This window comes from Sardina pilchardus, chromosome 6 (genome assembly GCF_963854185.1).
Source record: "Sardina pilchardus chromosome 6, fSarPil1.1, whole genome shotgun sequence".
Lineage (NCBI taxonomy): Eukaryota > Metazoa > Chordata > Actinopteri > Clupeiformes > Clupeidae > Sardina > Sardina pilchardus.
In genome coordinates this window covers 15,513,760-15,534,162 of record NC_084999.1, presented here as the reverse complement: position 1 = coordinate 15,534,162, position 20,403 = coordinate 15,513,760, and the positions used below count along the sequence as shown (strand labels likewise).

General features: G+C 45.5%; 2 protein-coding genes across 5 annotated transcripts; one reads left to right on the top strand and one right to left on the bottom strand.

Annotated features, from left to right (window-relative positions):
• The first annotated feature begins 10,818 nt into the window (after positions 1-10,818).
• LOC134083365 (cortexin-2) lies at positions 10,819-11,064 on the top strand. Its single transcript, XM_062539693.1, has one exon. The coding sequence runs from the start codon at positions 10,819-10,821 to the stop codon at positions 11,062-11,064; it is 246 nt and encodes an 81-aa protein (XP_062395677.1).
• A 3,008-nt stretch (positions 11,065-14,072) lies between these two features.
• Positions 14,073-20,243, bottom strand: gabpb2b (GA binding protein transcription factor subunit beta 2b). Of its 4 annotated transcripts, none has more exons than XM_062538621.1 (8): positions 20,071-20,243; positions 19,134-19,241; positions 18,785-18,952; positions 18,322-18,528; positions 17,825-17,966; positions 17,351-17,518; positions 16,850-16,968; positions 14,073-16,384 (listed from the first exon to the last, which is right to left on the bottom strand). In XM_062538621.1, exons 2-8 carry the CDS (start codon positions 19,239-19,241, stop codon positions 15,956-15,958), a joined length of 1,341 nt encoding a protein of 446 aa, XP_062394605.1. In that variant the 5' UTR covers positions 20,071-20,243; the 3' UTR covers positions 14,073-15,955. The 4 variants fall into 4 exon arrangements, with proteins under 4 accessions (XP_062394605.1, XP_062394606.1, XP_062394607.1 ...); XM_062538622.1 differs by having other exon boundaries at positions 14,073-16,381; XM_062538623.1 differs by having other exon boundaries at positions 18,334-18,528.
• Between the last annotated feature and the right edge of the window lie 160 nt (positions 20,244-20,403).

Genomic DNA, 20,403 nt, shown 5'->3' with positions numbered 1-20,403 from the left:
CCTGCTCCTTGAAGTCAGGATGGCAGCAGAAGCACTAGTATCCGCTCACCGCCTAGACCTAATGTGCAAGCTGAGCATGGGCCATCGCCATGAGGGTATGCTAATCCAAGTCTCCAGGTCTAACCAAACTTTAAATTAGATTCGCTTACCTAGATTCATGTCAATACCACTGCAACATTAGCTTGTTTATTTTGGGTTTCACCTCTTGAGACAGGGGAGGTGCAGAAGACCGTCGCTTCTCGCAATGCTAATGAGGGTGCTTAAGTACGCGTAAGCACTATAAGTAATGTCCATGCCCTGGGTTAGGGAAGAGGCTGTTATGATATCCGCTTGCCCCAATTTATCTAGAATTTGTTATTCTGCGTATTATTACCTCATGGGCTCCTCGCTGCTCAGGATATGACCTCACGGAACACCTGGGGCCGATATGTCACGGATGGACGGGGGGGTGAGGGGGGTAGTTACTGGTGCTCTGCCTATGATTGACAGGAAATATATTTTCCAATTACTTTGTTTGCTCTTGCATCTCCCTTAATCCGTTTTGACCAGACCCCAGAGAGTATGAATCACCTGCCTAAATAGGGCTCCTATTCTGTCAGCCTCACTCACTGCCTCTCTCTCTCCTTCACTGTCACCTGATCCCTATAGCTCAAACCCAGTTCTGCACATGCTCCCACTACCCACCTTAAAACCCCTCTTTTTTATCACTTTTGCAACAACACAGGCCCGTTAACAGGGATGGCATGCATCACTTTAAATGCGGGCTTGTAGAAAATGGGGAGATTGGAGTAAGCAGACAGTCTCTCTTTCGACACAAACATGGTGTGGAGAATAATGTGTTTGTGTGTGTTAAGCCAGATGTTTAGTTCTGTTGATGCTAATCATACCTTTTTTTGTCTTCCTTCATACCCTTTCACATTCCTCTCTCTAGAGATTTTAGTGACGAACCAGGGAAGATCTTTTCTGACTGATCCTTTCCTGTGGAAAATATGGAAGCACGGATGAGGTGTTTATAAATAGTAAATACATGTGCTTCTGTTGTATGGTATGATATTTGTCGAATACAGTTTAGCAAAGACGTGCTAAATCAATTCTGACAAGTACCCTGTTGTGGTCTCACCTGACAGGTCTGCATGACTTAAAATCTGTAGAGATGAGTTCTGTTAACCACAACCATTGGCCTTGAGTGTGCCTACACATTAAGTATGTAGGCTATGCTAAATTGAATCCAAATTCTCCCTTTACAAAACACACTTGATTGGGTTTGGAATCTCTGCTAAAAAATTGGCTGTAACATTTCCCTGCCTACATGTGTGTGATGAACTCATCCAGGCAACAGTTTTCATTACTGGTGTATTGTCTAACAAACACATGACAAGCACAATTCAATTTACAGATCACCGTATGGCCAGTGCTACTGAGGGACCTTTGACCTAAGCGCATAGCATTCCGTGAGAACGTTGAACACAATCATAGCCAATTACAATAGTTATTGCTTTATCTGTATATATCATTCATAGCATATATAAAAGGGTCAGGTAATATTCCATCAATAGAATCAAAAGTCCATCAAAAGTCATTCTTTTCAAGCCATATGAGGCTTAGGAGCCCACATGTTGTAGATAGGCAGCTTTTCCATAATGAGCCTATTATTGTTCTCTTGTTGCTGCTGTTTTTAAAAAAAATGTTGGGGGGGTTGTTTGGCCTCAGACTTACAAAATCAGCATTTCTATATTTTGCTCAACGCAAAATTGTAGGGCAATCATTTGCAAATTCATAAAGCATTCAAAAAGGCTCCCACAAACTTGCATTCCAGAAAGTGTGTGTGTGTGTGTGTGTGTGTGTGTGTGTGTGTGTGTGTGTGTGTGTGTGTGTGTGTGTGTGTGTGTGTGTGTGTGTGTGTGTTTTAGGTAAACCTAGAACCAAAACCGAGTTGAATTTGAATCATCATTGTGGAGAAATACATTGACAGTCTGCCTAGTATGCTTTGCTGGACTCTCTCCCAGGCCATTGGGCCACAACCCACAGAACATTTGGATGCCTTTAAATGGGTAATAAACCTCAAAGGAAACACATAGCTCCTCTAATATAAGATGGGAGCGCAGCGCGTTGACCCCCTTTCTCTTCGACGACTGCTCTGCACTCTCCAAGTGGTGAAGTGTCATGTTACAACATCAGTCTTGAGCGGCACGGCGGTGGGAACAACTGCATATGCCCCAATTTAATGTCTTCATTAACAAAACGGCCCTACCCGAGCGCCTAATATGAATTTAATGTGGTGTTTTTAGGCTTTGATCTGTGCCGTGCTGTGCTCTGTTGGATGGATCTCAGCTTCCCAGACGCAGTCACACTGACCTTTCCCGCCTGCCCGTAATGTATCATTCCGCCCACATTAAAAGGGCTTAACAAGTGCCAAATTGCAAGTTAAGCGTTCCTGGAACCAACTAATACTCACGGGTAGCCACTCCCAACGAAACTGTGCGTTCTGCCATCTATCTGCATGCTGGTCAGTGTGTACTGGACCCAGATGGATATGGAGACCCACCAACACATTAGTGACCACTAATATTTCCACTACTATTGCTACTACTACTGCTACTACTATTACCACTGCTATTACTACTACAATAATAATAGTAACAACAACAACAACAACAACAACAACAATCATAATCCATAGAAATAATAACAACAATAATATTGCAGCTACAGATGCAATAACTCATTAACATTTTTTTCAAACAGAATTAAGAAATGTTTTGTGAATGTCCATGGTCAGCATTTAAGTCCCTTTTTCGAGATCATTTAGTCACTTTTGGCTTTTGCTCACAAGAGGGTGAGTTTTTGCCCAGTGTATTCAGTGTGTTTAACCACTCTTACCAGCAGTGAAATGATGCCGCTTTGCGGGCGTTTGACAGTGGGCTGGTCTTGGCCGCGCTCTGCTGAGCTCGGTCAGCGGAGAGCTATGCAGCGCTGCTGGCATCTCTGCTATGAGTGGCACCCCTGGAACGTGGCACAACCCCCACGTTAAGAACAGGACTAGGGGGGCATGTTGGGGTCGACAGACAGGACAGATGACCGGTTCTGTCCAGTTTTTTTGGGGGGGGTGGGTGCAACAGAGGCTCTTTGCTCAGCACTTTTGACACTTTCACCCGGAGACAAGGGGACACCTGCCGCTGTCCATCTTTCACACACCCTCCGCCCACCACACACATTTCTCCGCCCACTACACACTCCTGCTCAGCTCCCACAACTCCCCCACCCTCCTCACCCCTACCAACACCCCCACCCCCCACACACACGCACACACACCACCACCACCACTCTCTCTCCCTCCCACCCACCCACCCATCTCGCTCTTCCCAGCTGGCAGCGAGAGTGCCTGCCTGTCCCAACCTGCTCGCCATGCACCTGTCCTGGCTGGCATTAGTACACATAACGCCCCAATTAACCTGCCAACCACGGGCCCCGTCCACACCAGGACCTCATAAGCCATTTGGAATCTCCCCAGCCTCGGACCGGTTCAAACCGCCTTCAGCCGGTCCTCAAGGGTGGCGGTCATACAGTATGCAGCGTGGCAATGGCCCCGTAGCTTTCACCTTTGTGACTATATTTAGGACAGTCTTGCCTTCCCAACCATGATTTCAACTCACCAAATGTGCCTGCTGTTTTTTTGCATTCAAATTAAAAGTTTAGACTTTCTTCACTTGGAAATGTTCTAGTCAGCGATGCGTGGGCGTGGGCTTGGCGTTTTTAAAAAAAAACCTCATCTGTGCATCTTTTTTGTTTATTTTTACCATGGGTTTGTTTTTCCTCCAGCGTGCCCATTACACCGTTGTCTTAGCAGGTGGCACATGAACAAAGAGGCGATCGGCAGAAATGAGAAGCGGCAGGTTGAACGTTCCCATCATGGGCTGTTAGTGGCTGTCACCGCAGCCTGTTCCCTCACAATCCCTCAGCTGTGGACACACTTAACCGTCAAGCAGAGAGAGAGAGAGAGTGGAGACGGGGGAAAAGCAACAACAAAAAGCCCGGCAAAACTCCCTTTCATCTTACCGTCTGTCCTTGTCTGAACACTACAGAGTTGGAGATTTAAAACCAAATGGCCCATTGACTCAAGAGTTGACTCAGAGATGCCTGAGGCTTTGTGAGGACAATTCAGTTCTGTTGCTGTTCTCTGAATGTTCAGTACCACCAAAGAGGACAAAAGGTTAAACCTTCAGGGAGAATTTCGCCATTATTTCAGAATGGTAATTGCTTATTTCTTTGGTTGTGGCTGTTTTGCTGTACCACTTCTTCTCCTCTCTTGTTATGAAAGCAGAGAGGGCATTTGGGGGGTGGGGAGGGGGGGGGGGGGGCGCTGTTAAGGAGCCATTGTGCTCATGATTTAGCCTGTGTCTTCATTTGTTTTAATTGAGTCACTTAACTTCTGCCAGTGTGTGTGTAACCCTAGTGAGACAACCCCCACCCTCAACCATCTCCCTCTCTCTTTCCCTCCCACCTTCTCTGTCTCTCTCTCTCTCTCCCTCTCCCTCCCTCTCTGCCCAGTGTCGACCTCCTGTGCCGCCCACCCAGCTCGGAGCAGCCACTCCAGCCCTTATTAAGCCGAGTTGATTACTCGCCAAGCGGGCCTGTGCTTCATCTCCCCAAACTTTGTGCTGTTCAGCCGCCCACCTGGTATTGCTGATGCTGTGCTTTGAGATTGTGGACGATGGCTCACGTTGACATTCAATTAGTCCCTTAACAGAAGCACTTCCTTTGTACCTAATGATTCAGAACCTCTTTCACAGAGAAATAATTTCACTTTGCTCTCCACTCCACTCTCTCCCTCCCAGCTCTTTCTGTCTCTCCCCCCACTTTCTATCCCTCTCCTCTTTCCTCTCTATCTTTCTGTGTCTCTCTCTCTCTCTCTCTCTCTCTTTCTCCCCCTCTCTTTCCCTCCCACCCTAAATTGCTCATCTTGGAATTTTACAGGCTTAGCGACCAAGGATCATTATAGTCTGCATGATTGTGAAGAGATGACAGTTTTAAAGCAATTCAACGTTCTTCCGCAAAATGATTCTCCCCCCCCCCCCCCCTCCCCTCAACACGTCATTTTTCAAAAAGCAATGTTAGCAGATATAATTAAAGCATAGCAAACCATCAAGAAGGCTGTAGAAGAAGAGGCTCTCTACTTTCACACACTACAGCCTAACAATCCTGCAACATATGGTGCATTGATCTCAGGAAACAGTGCAGATGGATAAATAGCACACTTGAGGAAGGTCATAATCACTATATGGGGAAAAAAATGCAATTTTGTGCAACATAGTTATTTCCTTCTAAGGAAAATATATTTGCATTTGTGTGACATGAAAGTGTTGAATTTAGACTCTTCATCTGCATTAGAGTGCATAATATTGCACTTTAGCTCAGCGTTAGCTACATGGCTAACGGCCATCGCTATCGGTTTTGTGGTCATTTATGGAATGGATCCCGGTGCAGCTTCGCTGGAGGAAGATTTATTTCTAACTGAAAGAGCACTGATATTGCTTTAACCCTTTCCGATAAAACAGCCGTTGGCAAGTGCTATTGTCATTCTCATGCCTTCTCATAACTATAAAAAAACTTCAACTCTGCACAGGGACAGAAACTGCCTCTGGTGTTTTTTTTTTTTCTTTCATTATGTTTTCCTTTCTTTTTTATTTCCTCTTAGAAGACCAAGCTGTGAGTTTTCTAAACAACTCCACCATTGTATTTCCCAGGGAGTGGGCACAGGGGGTTGTGAGGTGCCGTATGTGATGCCCAGATCTCCTCACAGCAAGTCTCAGGAAATTAAACACATGTCCAACTTCCTGCATGCGTCTTATCCAACCTCACAGCGTATACCTGTGCCAAGCTGCCAGTTGATGTCGGGGCTGAGGTGATTTCTGGCTTCATTATGGCTGTCCATATGTTTGAGAATGATCTCTTTTCAACAACAAAATACAGCCATTAGTTTATCTGCAATCCTCTTACAGTAAAAGGACATTTCTGGTTTAATGAATCAATGTCCCCACCCTGTGGCAGGATCTTAGTAATGCTATTTGAAAACATCCATTAGGATGAAAGCTCTAATGCGCCATCTAGTGTTGAAAAGTAAATCATACAAATAAATAAAAACATACAGTACACAAATTTAGAACACACGCAACATCCAGCACACACACACAAACACACGGAGTGTGAGAATACATCATTTTTTACTCCCTCTTCACCTATACGACTGCTCACCTGCACATGGCTCCAACACCATTGTCAAGTTTGCAGACGACACAACAGCCTACAGGGATAAGGTCTAGTATCTAACAACCTAGCTCTCAAAACCAAGAAGACCAAAGAGCTCATTGTGGTCTACAGGAAGTCACACACCCCCACCCTCATCAATGGGACTGAGGTGGAGCGTGTCACCAGATTCAAGTTTCTTGGTGACCACATCTCTGAGGACCTCTTGGACCCTCAACACCTCTACTCTGATCAAAAAGGCTCACCTGCGTCTCTTCTTCCTGAGGAGAATAAAGAACCTGTCCAATTCCACCATAGAGAGCATCGTCAATAGTCTGGCTATTACCATACTAAGCTCAATCTTTTACAATTGAACGTATGGGGAGGCTGCACTTTGTTTCTACTGCACAAGAGGCATGATCAATGGGCATTGTTCAAATGACTCCGTATGGATAGCCCTTCAACCAACCAGACCAACGATGTGGTGTCTCTTTTGGATAAGCTAGTTTCTGATTGGAAGGTTCTGGCAGGGAACAGAGGAGATGGATGTCCAGGTTTCCAGCCTGAGCTGCCGGGCAAAATCCAAATTCGCCGGAATTCAGGCAAGGTTCACCCAGCCTACATCCTCACCAACTGTGTAACAGTTTGGTGTAACTGCTCTGCCTCTGACCGGAAAGCACTTCAGAGGGTGATGAAAACTGCCCAACGCATCACCGGTTCCTCACTCCCTCCACTGAGGCCATCCATGGCAAGTGATGCTTGTGTAAAGCACACAACATCGTCAAAGGCCCCAACCACAGACTGTTCACCCCACTTCCCTCCGAGAGGCGTTTACAGGTCTTTTCGCATCCGGACCAGCAGGTTCAGAGGAAGTTTCTTCCCTTACTGTCACCCTATTACACTTTGAAGACATGAACATGGGGGCTTATGAACATACCCTAGAGTGTAGCACTAGCTGTCTGGCAGCTTTAGCTGTTGGCTGCAGCAACTTGAGCTAGGTAGAACCGATTGTTTGAGCTTTTTTGATACCGACAGTACAAAACTCGGTGACCTTGAGAAGCAGAGATCTATGTGAAACATCACCAGAATTCTCCTTGACACTACAGGGGGTGACAGGTCAGGGAAAACAGGACAGGTGTAGACAGGTGACCAGGTTTGCGATCTACTTTCTGTCGTGCTATAAGGGTACAATGCCCAAGGTAGCCCGTAGTTGAGCAATAAACTGTCTGTCAACAGGTCCGATTCTCATTCTGCAGTTAAGCGGGCCAACTGCAGGCCCCTTGGAGGGTCATCATCACATCTGTGGCATGCTGATGTCGTGCTAAACCAAGCCTGCGGCCCTGGCTACATTCCTGTTGGCCACCCTCCGCCACAGTCAGAGCAGTGATTCAACTCATGACATAATACACCCAAGGAAACTAGAAATCTTAAAGTAAACATACAGGCACTTGCTTGTTTGTGAGCTTAGGAGAGTAAAAGCACATTTCTTCCACCGCGGGTCAAAAACACATACATCATCAAACATGTTTTTAATGTTGTTTTGTTCAGTGTTTTATGCACCAAGGTCTCAGAGCAAACTGTAAATGTAGAGTTTACTAGAGTGGGCAGGAGCAGGGTAGAGGTTTTTGGGTGCGCTTTACAACACCTCCTATCCTGTTGATCACTTGGCAGAGCGTGGTACCAGGAATGCTGGAGCTGCCAAGGCTGTAACTCCAGACTCAGGAGAACGCACATTACAATGCACGTCTTTACTGTGCTGGAACTGCTCACATGCTTGGAGAAACACCATCTCTCTGTGGTGAGGTACAGTATGGGGGTGGCAGCATCGTAGTGTGTTGATATACTGTTCACTCGTGGGGATAGGCATCTTGGTAATACTGTCAGAAGAACTCATGTTGGAAGAAAGACTGCAAATGTTGCAACCGAAACCGGGAGGGGGGGTTGAACCATGGCAGAGTTCACACTGAAACGCAGTGTTCTCACACAAAATGTTGCTTCAGGATTATCTGCAACATAACACATTATTGAGGATATGACTGATTATGGGACCAGATGAAGAAATAATTTACATATCAATCCCTCTTTAATCCCTACATCTTAAATTAGTCTATATGTATATATATAGTGCACACACAAATATATAAATATATATATTGTTTATCCCTATGCGGCATGTTGCATTTACCTGCCAAATTGGCACTTTAATGTTCTCTGCCAGCTGCTGGTGTAAACTGATCAAGAGCAGGTTTTTATTTACTGCCAAGACAAAAACAAACCACCCCAGTGTTCCTATGGATATGTATCCCTATGGATACTCTGGACTAGTGGATGGACTGTTCAACCTCCTCTGGGCAAAGATAAGCTATGCAGAGCTGTTGAGGTGTCAGCTGCTGTCCCTGGCGATGTGCATGACCTTTCCCAGGGGAACGACTCCAGTCCACAGTCCCAGACGCCATTTGGGTCGGAATATTTTACAGCCACCCCTGCCTTGGCTCATATAATGTGCCTGTTGATTCATATTCGAGTTCATGCATGGAGAAGCGATCACCATCACATCAACATCCAGTGTCATTTGTGAAATCATTTGTGTGATAATATCCCCGTGCTGCAGCAACCCATGGTAATTTGTTCTGCAAATACATTACATTATGCCAGGGATTCTTCCTTGAAATATCGCACATATAGGATTCATTGTGTGACTGTATAGTACAAGAATGATGGGGACATGCTCTGAATATAAATGTTCACGTGTACAGCGTGTGTGTGTGTGTGTGTGTGTGTGTGTGTGTGTGTGTGTGTGTGTGTGTGTGATGTCTTTTTTCCCAGCAGTGGAAAAATATGAAAATGTGAAACAGGGGGCATTATCCAAATGGCTCCTCGGTGTGAGATGAGTGGAGAGAGGCCCGTCTATCTGCCTGTGTTTTCTGAGCAGCATGGGGGCAACATCACAAGACTCCAGCCTTTCAACATCAGCTCTTTGATTAGCATATGTACCTTACACGGACTGACTGGAAGCATCTGGCAAAGAACAATACAGAGGTAATTGCCACAAATGTGCTAACATTTAGTCTCTTATTCGGCTGCTCTTTTTGTGTGTGTGTGTGTGTGTGGGGGGGGGGGGCATAGCCTAGGTCCACCGCCTAACTGTCGTTCCAGATTCTGATTGCTCACGCAATACCCTGAAGCGAAACAATAATTTATTTGAGGCTAAAAAAAGACAAGTCATTTCCGTGTGAGTTTAGCAGGTGCTCTGATTCCACAAATGGCTCTGTCACTGCGTCTACATCAAGCACAGACAGCGATTTACAGAACATCCTCTCTCTCTCCCCGTTCATTTCTATGTCTTTTCCTCTTTTACACACACACACACACACACACACACACACACACACACACACACACATTCACAGACACATACACACACTCACACTTGCTGAACATTCAGTGATCATACTTGGGGAAATTGCTATGGCAACTGGTTGCTATGGGTGACGAGACACCACTACATCCTCATCTGGAGGGGAGAGGAGGGAGTTGGACAACAAAAGCAAGAGATGGAAGGGCGGCTATAAGGAAGACTCTCTTCGGATCGCCAGCTGACAGAACCTAAGCCAGGGGGAAAAGTTGAGGCTGACGTCTGGCCACTGGCTTGTGGCCATCGCGGGAACCCGAGCTGCAGCACGACACGGCTGCTGTGTCCACTCGCCACCCTCACACACCGCTTCTTCCCCTCTCACTCCTCGCTCCTCTAGTTGTTGCAGCACAACAGGTAAGTGTGTGGTGATATCCTCGCACTCTTGCACCTGTCATGCCAAAACACTTGACGCATTCCATTTGCCATCTGCACACAGTTCTTCAGATTTTATGTAGCCGACGAGGAGCAGAGAGCAAACTGGTCATGTACAGTGTTAATGGCATGATGCTGTTGGTGTACATGAGTGAGGATGCTGGCTGTTTTGTATGGTGGTGATGTGAGAAACGCCTTGATCTCTCTTACCTACTGATGTGTGAAGACAGTATTTGAAATGATTGCCCGTCAATGTATCAATGAATGCATCAGTGTCTGTTAAAAGTACCAAGAAAGGATAATGATTTGAACTTTAATCATTCTAATGATGTGTGCTTAACACACTACCTAGAGGAAAGGGTAGAAAATGGCATGTTTTAGCTCTGGTCTTACGAAGTGAAGTTCTTTCACGTACTGTAAACCCAGCGAGGTGTTCATTTGTGGTGAGATGTGAATGGGCAAAGGCAAGATGCCACACTGCCTTTTCCACACTTCACCCGATGGCACTGCCTTTTCCCTCAGAGCCCGGAGGAGTGGCCGCGCGGTCGCCCGTGTGTCTGCGCTTGATTGTAAACACGCAGGCTGGGCTCCGGCGACACCGGGAATAATGACTCACGCCGCGTGACACCGCCTCTCAAGTGGACTTCAGACAGCGACGGTGGACGTTAGAGTGCGGCTAACCCCCCCACCCCCACACCCACACCCCCCCGGAGATGACCACGGTCCCCGGGCCCCTGCTGGTGGCGTGATCGATCCGGACAGACGCAGACACGGCGGCTCACCCCAAAATGGCCGAGAGCCTGCACAGCAGCACGCTGTCGGCGTCGGCGTCGGGCGGAGGGAGCCCGCACATGTCCGCCTTCCTGACGCTGGAGCAGCGGGCGGCCTTCGTCTTCGTCCTGCTCCTCTTCATCTTCCTCGGGCTGCTGATCGTGCGCTGCTTCCGCATCCTGCTGGACCCCTACAGCAGCATGCCCTCCTCCACCTGGACGGACTACATGGAGAAGGACACGTTCGACTACCGCATCGCCTGACCTCGGGCCTCGCTGCGGCACCCCGGCACGGCAGACACGGCGGCCTGTTGACTTGAACTGGTCACATGCATGGGGACCCATGGGCCCAGAGACGCACACACAACCTTTACGCCCCAAACACAAACCTCGACGGAGAAGGATAATCGCTCATCCACAACCTTTACACCCCAAACACAAACCTCAATGGAAAAGGATAATCGCTCATCCACAACCTTTACACCCCAAACACAAACCTCGATGGAGAAGGATAATCACTCATCCACAACCTTTACACCCCAAACACAAACCTCAACGGAGAAGGATAATCACTCATCCACAACCTTTACACCCCAGACACAAACCTCGATGAAGGAAGATAATGTCCCAATCAACCACAACCTTTACACCCTAAACACAAACAGCAATGAAGAAGGATAATGTCCCAATCGACCACAACCTTTACACCCTAATTATAAACACAAACCTCGATGCAGGAAGATAATGTCCCAATCATCCACAACCTTTACACCCTAAACACAAACCTCGATGGAGAAGGATAATGTCCTCCCCATCTTCCACAACCTTTACACACCCTGAACACAAACCTCAACACAGGGGCATAATGCTCCAATCATCCACAACCTTTACACACTAAACACAAGTGATCTGGCTCTGAAGTCACACACACATCACAAATCAACAAATTGTTTACGTCACAGTGGGGACAAAGCAAATATGGACAAACCCTGTGTGCCTCCCTGCATCCAACACACAACCCAACCACTTAGACACCTCAGTGACAGGAATCTGAATGGATGAATTTCTTTCTCTGCCTTTTGTCTTTTCTTTTGCTTTAATATGAGCTAAACTGATGATGTCATTAGTGACCTCCTTTGATGAGGAATTGGAGGCAGGATGTGCGCGGGTCATGTGATCCGACGTGTCATAAGGTATCTTGGTTTGCTTAGTCATCCCAGTGCTGCTTTGTTTTCTTCTGGAGATGATAAACAAACAAAACTAACAGCTGTTGTCCTTTAAGCTCTTCCTCACTCACTCACTCCTTCAATATTTTGATATTGTACTCTTGTACTTTCTGTGCAAGCTGTGGCCAGGGTGTGGCAAGTTGTTTCAATTTCTGCTTTGTTGATGTAATGTCATATTGCACAAGGATGAACACACCGTATAATTACGCTTCAGTAGGGAAAATGTGGTGAACAGCACATCTGAGGGGGGATTATTCTGTGCTTAAATGAACACTGAATATCATTTGGCCATGTAAAAGTGTTTGCATTTGGTTCATAGCTTCACTATCAGTGATAATATTTGCGTCGAGGGTAGAGACGGAGTCGACATTAGTGAATCCTGTACAGCTTCGGTGAAACACTTGATGACTTTTAAACATTCTGTGCCTACTTAACGTCAACTTGCCTGGTGGCTCTGGACCTAACTGATCTTGTTTCTGTGATTAATTAATGGTTGAACATTTCTGGCGGCTGTTCTTTGAAATTTGTAAAACTTGTGCCTTTCAACTGTTTACAGTTCCCCACAACAGGTGGCTTGCATAACTGTTCATTGGCAACGTATTTGTACAACCCACTTAATCATGCATCACAGTGCCACAGTATGTTGGTGTTTCTTTGTGTAGTGCTTCTAAGAGACAGCTGTGTCTGAAATTCCTCCTGTAAATTTAGCTGAATAGATACTTTGAGACAAGAGTGAGATTTCTCGATGTAATAAACAATGAAAGCATCTGAAAAAAAAATGTGAGTTTGGATGAAATGCAACAAAATGTCTTATTCACACTGAACTGAACTATCCCACATTCACGGCTCCGGGAGAGCAGAAGCTTCTTTCCCATGTCTATTTATATCCGAGCTTTGCCAAGTGCGTTTTACACAGCAACATGCAGCTCGGTGTGAAATCATACATCGTACCACCAAAACACTTCCCCTTGTGGCCTTTCATTTTAGTCTACCATTACAACACAGAATAGAAAGGCATGTAAAGGAGCATGTTAAGTTCCTTTACAAACTTCAATAGATCAATACAGGGGTGTGTGTGTGTGTGTGTGTGTGTGTGCGTGCGTGTTGGTGGTGTGGTTTTGTGGTTTGAACCCCCTGCGTCATCCATCTCTATCTGCCCTTGTCACCTCGCTCGGATCGGCCTCCGTTCTCGTTTGGTCACGGACTGACAGCTCATTTTCGGAGCCCTGATGTCCTTAATGGTAGTGGAGGCAAATAATTAGGGCCACCAAGCCGGAGAAATGAACTCTTTATGAGGAGAGTCCTCAGAGTCTGGGTAAGAGCTGCACTGAATAGAACACTATGCCATTCAATACAGATACAGTCTCTATGCATCCAGAATAACCTTAAATATGAAGGGCCATTAAAGAGGAACTATGCAGGATTGGCGATTTCATCTCTGGTTTCGTTTTCGCTCGTTTTATGCTTGCATTTTCTCTGCAGAGCTTCCCCGACAGCTTTAGCGTGTATATTTATACATGTATAGGCTATATCTAAATATATAAATTGCAAGCGTGGTTCTTCGTCTCAGACTTCCAGATGTAAACAAGGAGCGATCGTCTCCTGCAGAAAGTTGCATAGGGTCTCTTTAAAGGGCCATATGTCAATTTATTCTTTCTTTTCTTGAGGTTTCTAACCAATGTGATAATCACACAAATTATAATATACATCACATAGACTTCGGCACCTTACCTACAACTGACAAGGCAATCAAATGGTGTCTGCGTTCTTAAGCTGCTGGTTGGCTTAAGGCAGCTGGCGGTTAGACATCAATGAAGAGGCGAGAACAGACGTGCGGAGATGAAAGGCAAAGCGACATCAGTGAGGAACTGAGGATGGAGCTGTGGCTCTGCTGAAGTGACGCACCTGCAATGACCTGGGCAACGGACGCTTGAAACACATTACACATATAATGCATGAATACACACAAACATTCATTACAAGAAATAGCTGACATAAAGACAAACGGTGATAAAAAAAAAGGGGGGCATATTCAACAGGTGCCTTAAAGTATATTTAGTATTTATTGAAATCTACATAGGTTTATATATATTTTCTTTAAAAAACCAAGTACTTGTAAAACAATTATATTCATAATGATTCTCACTAAAACATCTATTTACAAAAAGCAAATACAAAACACTGCTTTAAGGTATCAAAATTACCTGATAGTGTTCTATTGAAGTGTAAGATCTTCATAAAAGCAGCCCCTAAATATGGGATAGCTCAGCTGTAGTTAAAAACAGTACCAATATTTCCAAACTTGGTAAAAAAAAAAAGCTCAGGGATACTTCCATTCATTGGTATCTATGCAGCATCTCTTTCCTATGTAGTTCTTCAGGGCAAATTGAAATATGATGCACCTAACTGACGTATAAATTAGTTCCACATCTGTAGTGCTCATTGCAGACCACCAACTTCCAATCTGTCAGTTTTTAAATGAATTTACACAGTGATGGAAATGCATGTACAATCTAATAAATAGCAACATTTCAAGGCCTATCATATTATATTTTTAGTCGTTTTTGTTCACCCAGTTGTGGCTCTGGAGTAACCCAGTATTCACAGACAAATTAAATGAGTTCAATGCTTCACATGTACTAAAAATAAACAAAAAAGTTCCTAGTGTATAATATCCGCAAGCATCACACTCGGTGAATAACAACAGAGAAATTAGGGCTGTGTTTCATTTTAGACAGGTCATCGTGTTGAACACTGACTAATATAATGTTTACAACAGGTCACACATAAAACACCACATGACCCTGTAGTCAATAAAATGAAAACAATAAAAACAGAATCGACACAGTAAAAAGGGAGAGCAGTAAGAGATGCTACATTGGCAGTAGTTGTCGATTCCACACATCCTCCATGTTGTACCTATACTCTTCTGCCTGAATGAGAGCAGGCAGGATGTTCTTTCAACTGTTACCTCATGTGTTAAGTATATTATCTCCCAATAACATACGAGCTAGTAATAGTGGAATGAATAGTAAAAACAGATGCGTCCAGGTCGACATTAGTCGTCGCCCCCACAAAAGACTTTGTAAACGCAAGCTAATACATTATAAATGTAAGCTATACGAGGCAAAGCAGGCAAACAGTAAAGGCTGTCACCAGACCCAATAGCCACACACGGCACTGCTACAGAACCCTTGACAATGACCTCAAAAAGCTGCTGGAACACCAACACAAAAATACTTCTTAAAATGTCGATTCAGTTTTAACGACTATGGGAACAAAATCGTCACTGCTTTGAAGCTGATTTTCAGACCGATGGTACAACTGGCGGAGGCGCAGACTGTGATTGCGGAGAGCAGCAGACGGGATCCCGACGCCTGGCGCTGACACCTACCACACAGAGACAGACTGGCCCCGTCTGATCGCATCACGCCAGCTTCCTCGTCTCTTTGCGAACACAAGCAGAGAGGGGTGGAAGGTGTAACCGGTACGCGGTAGAAACAACAGGCTTTGTTTGCGCTGGGTTTTGGAGATATTAAGGCAACAGTGAAAGATTCAGCTACAAGACAGCTCAGCAAAGATCAAGTCAGTCTCAGTGAAGAGGACCACACCCACGTCCAGGGTAAAATGTCAGTCTCCTGTGCTGTGGACTCGGACGTTGGTCCAGTTCTTGAGTGCGAGCTGATGTATCCGGTTATCGATTAGCCCTCTGGTCCATCGTGTCCCATTTCTTCCAAATAAAGTATAAAAAGTAGTTGTCGTCTTGTAACTCATCACGGTGATTAATATAAATAAATTAAAAACAAGAAATACTACAGGGGCGTCGTCTAGTTTGTGTAGTTCCTGAGTGGGGGAAGTGCCTTTGGGCTTTAGAGCTGCTGGGAGGAGTTAAGTGTGTGTGTGTGTGTGTGTGTGTGTGTGTGGAGGTGTTACGTGGACACCGGCGTCTGCAGCACAGCGGCGCTCTCCGCCACGTCCACCAGCGTCACCTGCTCGCCCTCCTCCTCCTCCACCACGTCTGCGTCCAGCTCGCCGGGCTTGATGATGATGGTGGTGCCCTCCGACATCATGACCACCTCCTCCCCCTCCGCCACCTCCTCTTCCTGCTCCACCTCCTCCCCCTCCCCCTCCTCCACCTCCTCCTGGAGCACCACCTCCTCCTGGCCCTCAGTGGCACCGGCGGCGCCGTCGCCCGTGCCGTTGGTCTGGCCGTTGGTCATGGCCTCCAGCTTGAGGCGGTACTGCTCGGCCTCCTGCTCCTTCTGCAGCAGCTGCTGCCGGTACTCCTGCGCCCGCTGGTTGGCCTCCATCAGCTGCTTCTCCAGCTGCTCGCGGCTGTCCGTCTCCGCCTTCTCCTGCTGCGACGGTGCACAACAGAGGGGAGATAGTCAGTGAGGGGCAGGGAGTGAAGGAGGTTTTACAGGAAGCAGCAACAGCATTAACTAACAGCATGGAACACTAAACAAGACGTGAAAAAAGCCAGAAGTGTGGAAGTGAATGAGCAAAAAAGTTAACTAACAGAACTGAAAATGCAAGAATATGGCATAGGGTTGTATAGATTCTATAGGCCTGTCATAACCTACAACCAACGAGACTGATAAGTGCTAATATCTTATCGCCACAGAATACATCAGCGATTTGTAACATGATAAAAGATCATACATAAGTAATTGTTTTGCTCTGCCCATAAAACATGCCAAAGGAATGTCCTTGTTTTGTTCAGTGATTTAGAACTTCATACTAGAAAAAAAAAAGGAAGAAGAACAATGTTGAAACTTTTCCTACTTCCTATGAAGCACTGAAGCAACTAATAGCTCACAAACCTTCAGTTTGGGATCCACGTGGTAGGTCACTTGTTCCAGTTTCCTCTTGCGTGGCGTGGGAGGCTTGGACTCCTCCACCACAACTTCCTCTGTGATCTGTCCAGCTGGGACAGCCACCACTGTACTCAGAACAAAAACACACCAGTCACATCCAATACAACAGGACAGGATGTTTTCACAGGAGAATGTGATAACAAGACATCAGTCTCAGAATGTGAGTGACCTATAATTGCCCTATGGAGGAAGGACTTTAATGCACAATCTGCAGTGAATATCTATGATTTAACACTACTTAAAGCTCATAACATAATAATAGCATACTAATAAAATAGTAACATAGCATAGTATACTATGCAAATGTAAGTATGATTTCACTCCACCCGTAGATTTGATTCGATTAAATGAGCTCCAAAGATGGAGTCTGCCGTTTTGCCTAACCTTTTTACCTTCTAATATAAGCAGTTAAGCTAATATAAGGCAACTATGCTGTCAATCACTCACTTTGTTGTCCTTGCATGGTGACAAAGAACTTCTGCCCCAAAGTGGCTGGCTGCAGGTTACCCTGCTGGTCAGTTACTATGGTGATGACCCTCTGCCCTCCTTCCCCGACAACCTGCTGGATGGCGGAATCCACAGAGTTTGCAGCGATCACTTCCTCAGTGGCACCAACTGGCAAAAGACACACAGGGGTCCGTAAGCATTTGAAATCTTAAGCAGATGACAGATGAAGTGCTCTCTTAGTGGAGTGTATGCTGCAACAATTGGTTTCCTCTACAATCAATGAAACGGGCTGCACCAGACGTGAGAGCAGCATATACATTCCAAAAAATGAGAACGGTCTTTTCAACAATTTTTACACCCCCCGAAAATGGAGCGTTTCATTTACGTGGCGGGTGTAGCCAGCCTGTGAGATGCCTATGTGTGTACAGCATGGCATGTTTAGCAGCACACTGGCCCTGTGGGTGGTCTTCCTACCGGAGTTGGACTTAGCAGCGGTGAGGACGATGTCCGAGAGGTTCACGACCTCCCCCGAGGAGGAGATGAGGAACTGAGGATTGGGCATGGAGGTGTTGGAGCTGCTCAGAGGGTTCAGGTTCACCTGGTGCTGCATGCCCTCCTGTCATAAAATACACACAACACACAGCTTAGACACAACACACGACACACACAACTTCATAGAAATACACAGCACACACATAATTTAGACACACATTACAACACTATTACATGATCTATTCTAGACAGGCCATCAGAATGGCTATACTTTTGAGCGGTCTAGAAACATAGGCTAAAATACAGTAACAGTGATATTTAGCAGAAATAAAGAAACTTAGTGAGTACAATGTACTAATTTAGCAGATGCTTTTATCCAAAGTGAGAGGGACTCGCAACAAACCCGGGCAGGCCATTTCTCCCCGTCCCGCCCTGCACACACTAGTATAGGCTCAGGATAAATTGATTTGTTTATTTACCAGATACACTACCTGCAAGAGTAGCATGAGTTCGGTGTTGCCCTTGTCCACGGCGATGTGGAAGGGCGTCTTGTCGAACTTGCTCATGACGTGTGTGTCGGCGCCGTACTTGACCAGGAGCTCCGCCACGACCCTGTGCCCGTGCTCAGTGGCCCAGTGGAGCGCGGTCATCTTCAGCATGTCTTTGGCGTTCACATCCGCCCCACTCTGCACAACACAACACAACACATACGTAATCATTTGGCTGAAGCTTCTGTCCAAAGCAACGTACATCGCGACTCAGGGTTATAAGTGCCTTGCTCAATAAGCTCTTTTAAAGATACAGTCCTACACACAAACACACAAAACATATTTCACATTTGTTTTATAATAATGCCCATTGCAACTGATTTCTATGAGCTGCTGTTACAAATGATAAAACAGTATGGGGGGCTTACAGCAAGATGCCGTGTTGAGCCTTTACCTTAACAAGAAGCTCCACGATGCTGTTATGCCCCTCTGCAGCAGCCATGTGAAGAGGGGTCCTGTCCACCTTGGTGCGGGCGTCCCTGCTGACGCCTGCACGGAGGAGTACTTCTGCAGTAGAGTAGTGTCCATATTGTGCAGCAAGATGAAGAGGTGAGGTCCCAAGCTGAAAACATGTCACAGGTGAGAATCAAATAATAACAATGGTATTATATGATAATTATTAACATACACAGAGTGCATACATTTGCACATATGTGTAAATATGAACATATGGAGTTTTGTATTTGATTAGTTGCCGTATAAACAATTCTCTTACAGTGATACTGTAGTACAAATATGCTTACCCAGTCTGTAGTGAAAGGAGCTCCATTGGCCATGAGAGTCCTGACCTCATCATCTAGCCCTTTGCGTGCCGCCTCAAGCAGTCTCTTCCCCAAATCCACAAGAGACATCTGATATTGCATCAAGAGAAACAGCACATGAAGCACATTTTTTTAATCCACTTTCAACTTTCTATGTGGGTGAACATTTCAACATTTAATACACTCCATTGAACCGCTTCAAAGCGCTTTGTGTTCATTCTGGCCACGTTCATGCCAGACTTCTTTCATTAAGTCGTGGAACTCATGCACCCAGTTTATGGCATTTGTTACAGTTAAATTAGATTAAACATAATAACTGGGGTCAGCAGCAAATGTGATGGAGGCTCGAATGCAGAGTAGCTAACTAGCCAAGTCAGATAGGAAGTCGATTAACGTAGTTTACTGTGGATGTTCCGGGGGAAGTTGATTCTCCCATTCAAACAAGGTAACCAGGCAAGTTCGGCAGGCGACAACACGAGAGGACTAGTGCTATTCAACACAAGAAAGAAATTGTTCTAATCCTTCCTGCATTACTTTAGTGTACAGCAGATGACCATGCAAACGACTGATAACGCAGGCCAGCTAGCTAACGCTGTTGTGGAGAATCAACACTGCTAGTCAAGCGCAGTGTTTCAACTTGTGCAAGTTAGCCACTTTTGGCGCTTGATATTTGGATAGGTTCGGCGACTTACATACGAAATGTTAGAAGTAGCTGGGTAGGCTTCTATAAATATATAAATGTATGTAACGACGAACCACTTTCCAGGTGTCGAATAGTTCAAATGCAATGTACTTTACGAGTTAGACTAACGTAACACGTTGCGGTCAACAACAATAAGACGAATGCACCGAGCTGGCTGCTTGCTAAAGTTAACGAAAAGCTAACGGTAGAGAGCTAACATTAGCTTGTTGGATTTACCGTTTCAGAATATCTTTAGATATCCTTGTGAGACTCAAGTATGTCCTCTGGTGTCACATGAAAACATTAGACGTTATAGCAGTAGTTTGTCTTGACTTTCTGTTTGTTGCTGCTATTCGTAGTTCCCTGAACTTTCTGGGAAGGAAAAAAGAATACAAATATGGGGCAGTTGATCAAATATGGCGCCTGAAGACCTAGGGCGGAAGTTTACTTGCGCACAATTTCAACATCAAAACTCTCTGCATCACACCCTTTCATGAAACTTCAGTAGAGCTACATCATTTTTTAAAAGAAAAGAAAAAACATATAACACAAAATGCATAGCCTACAGAT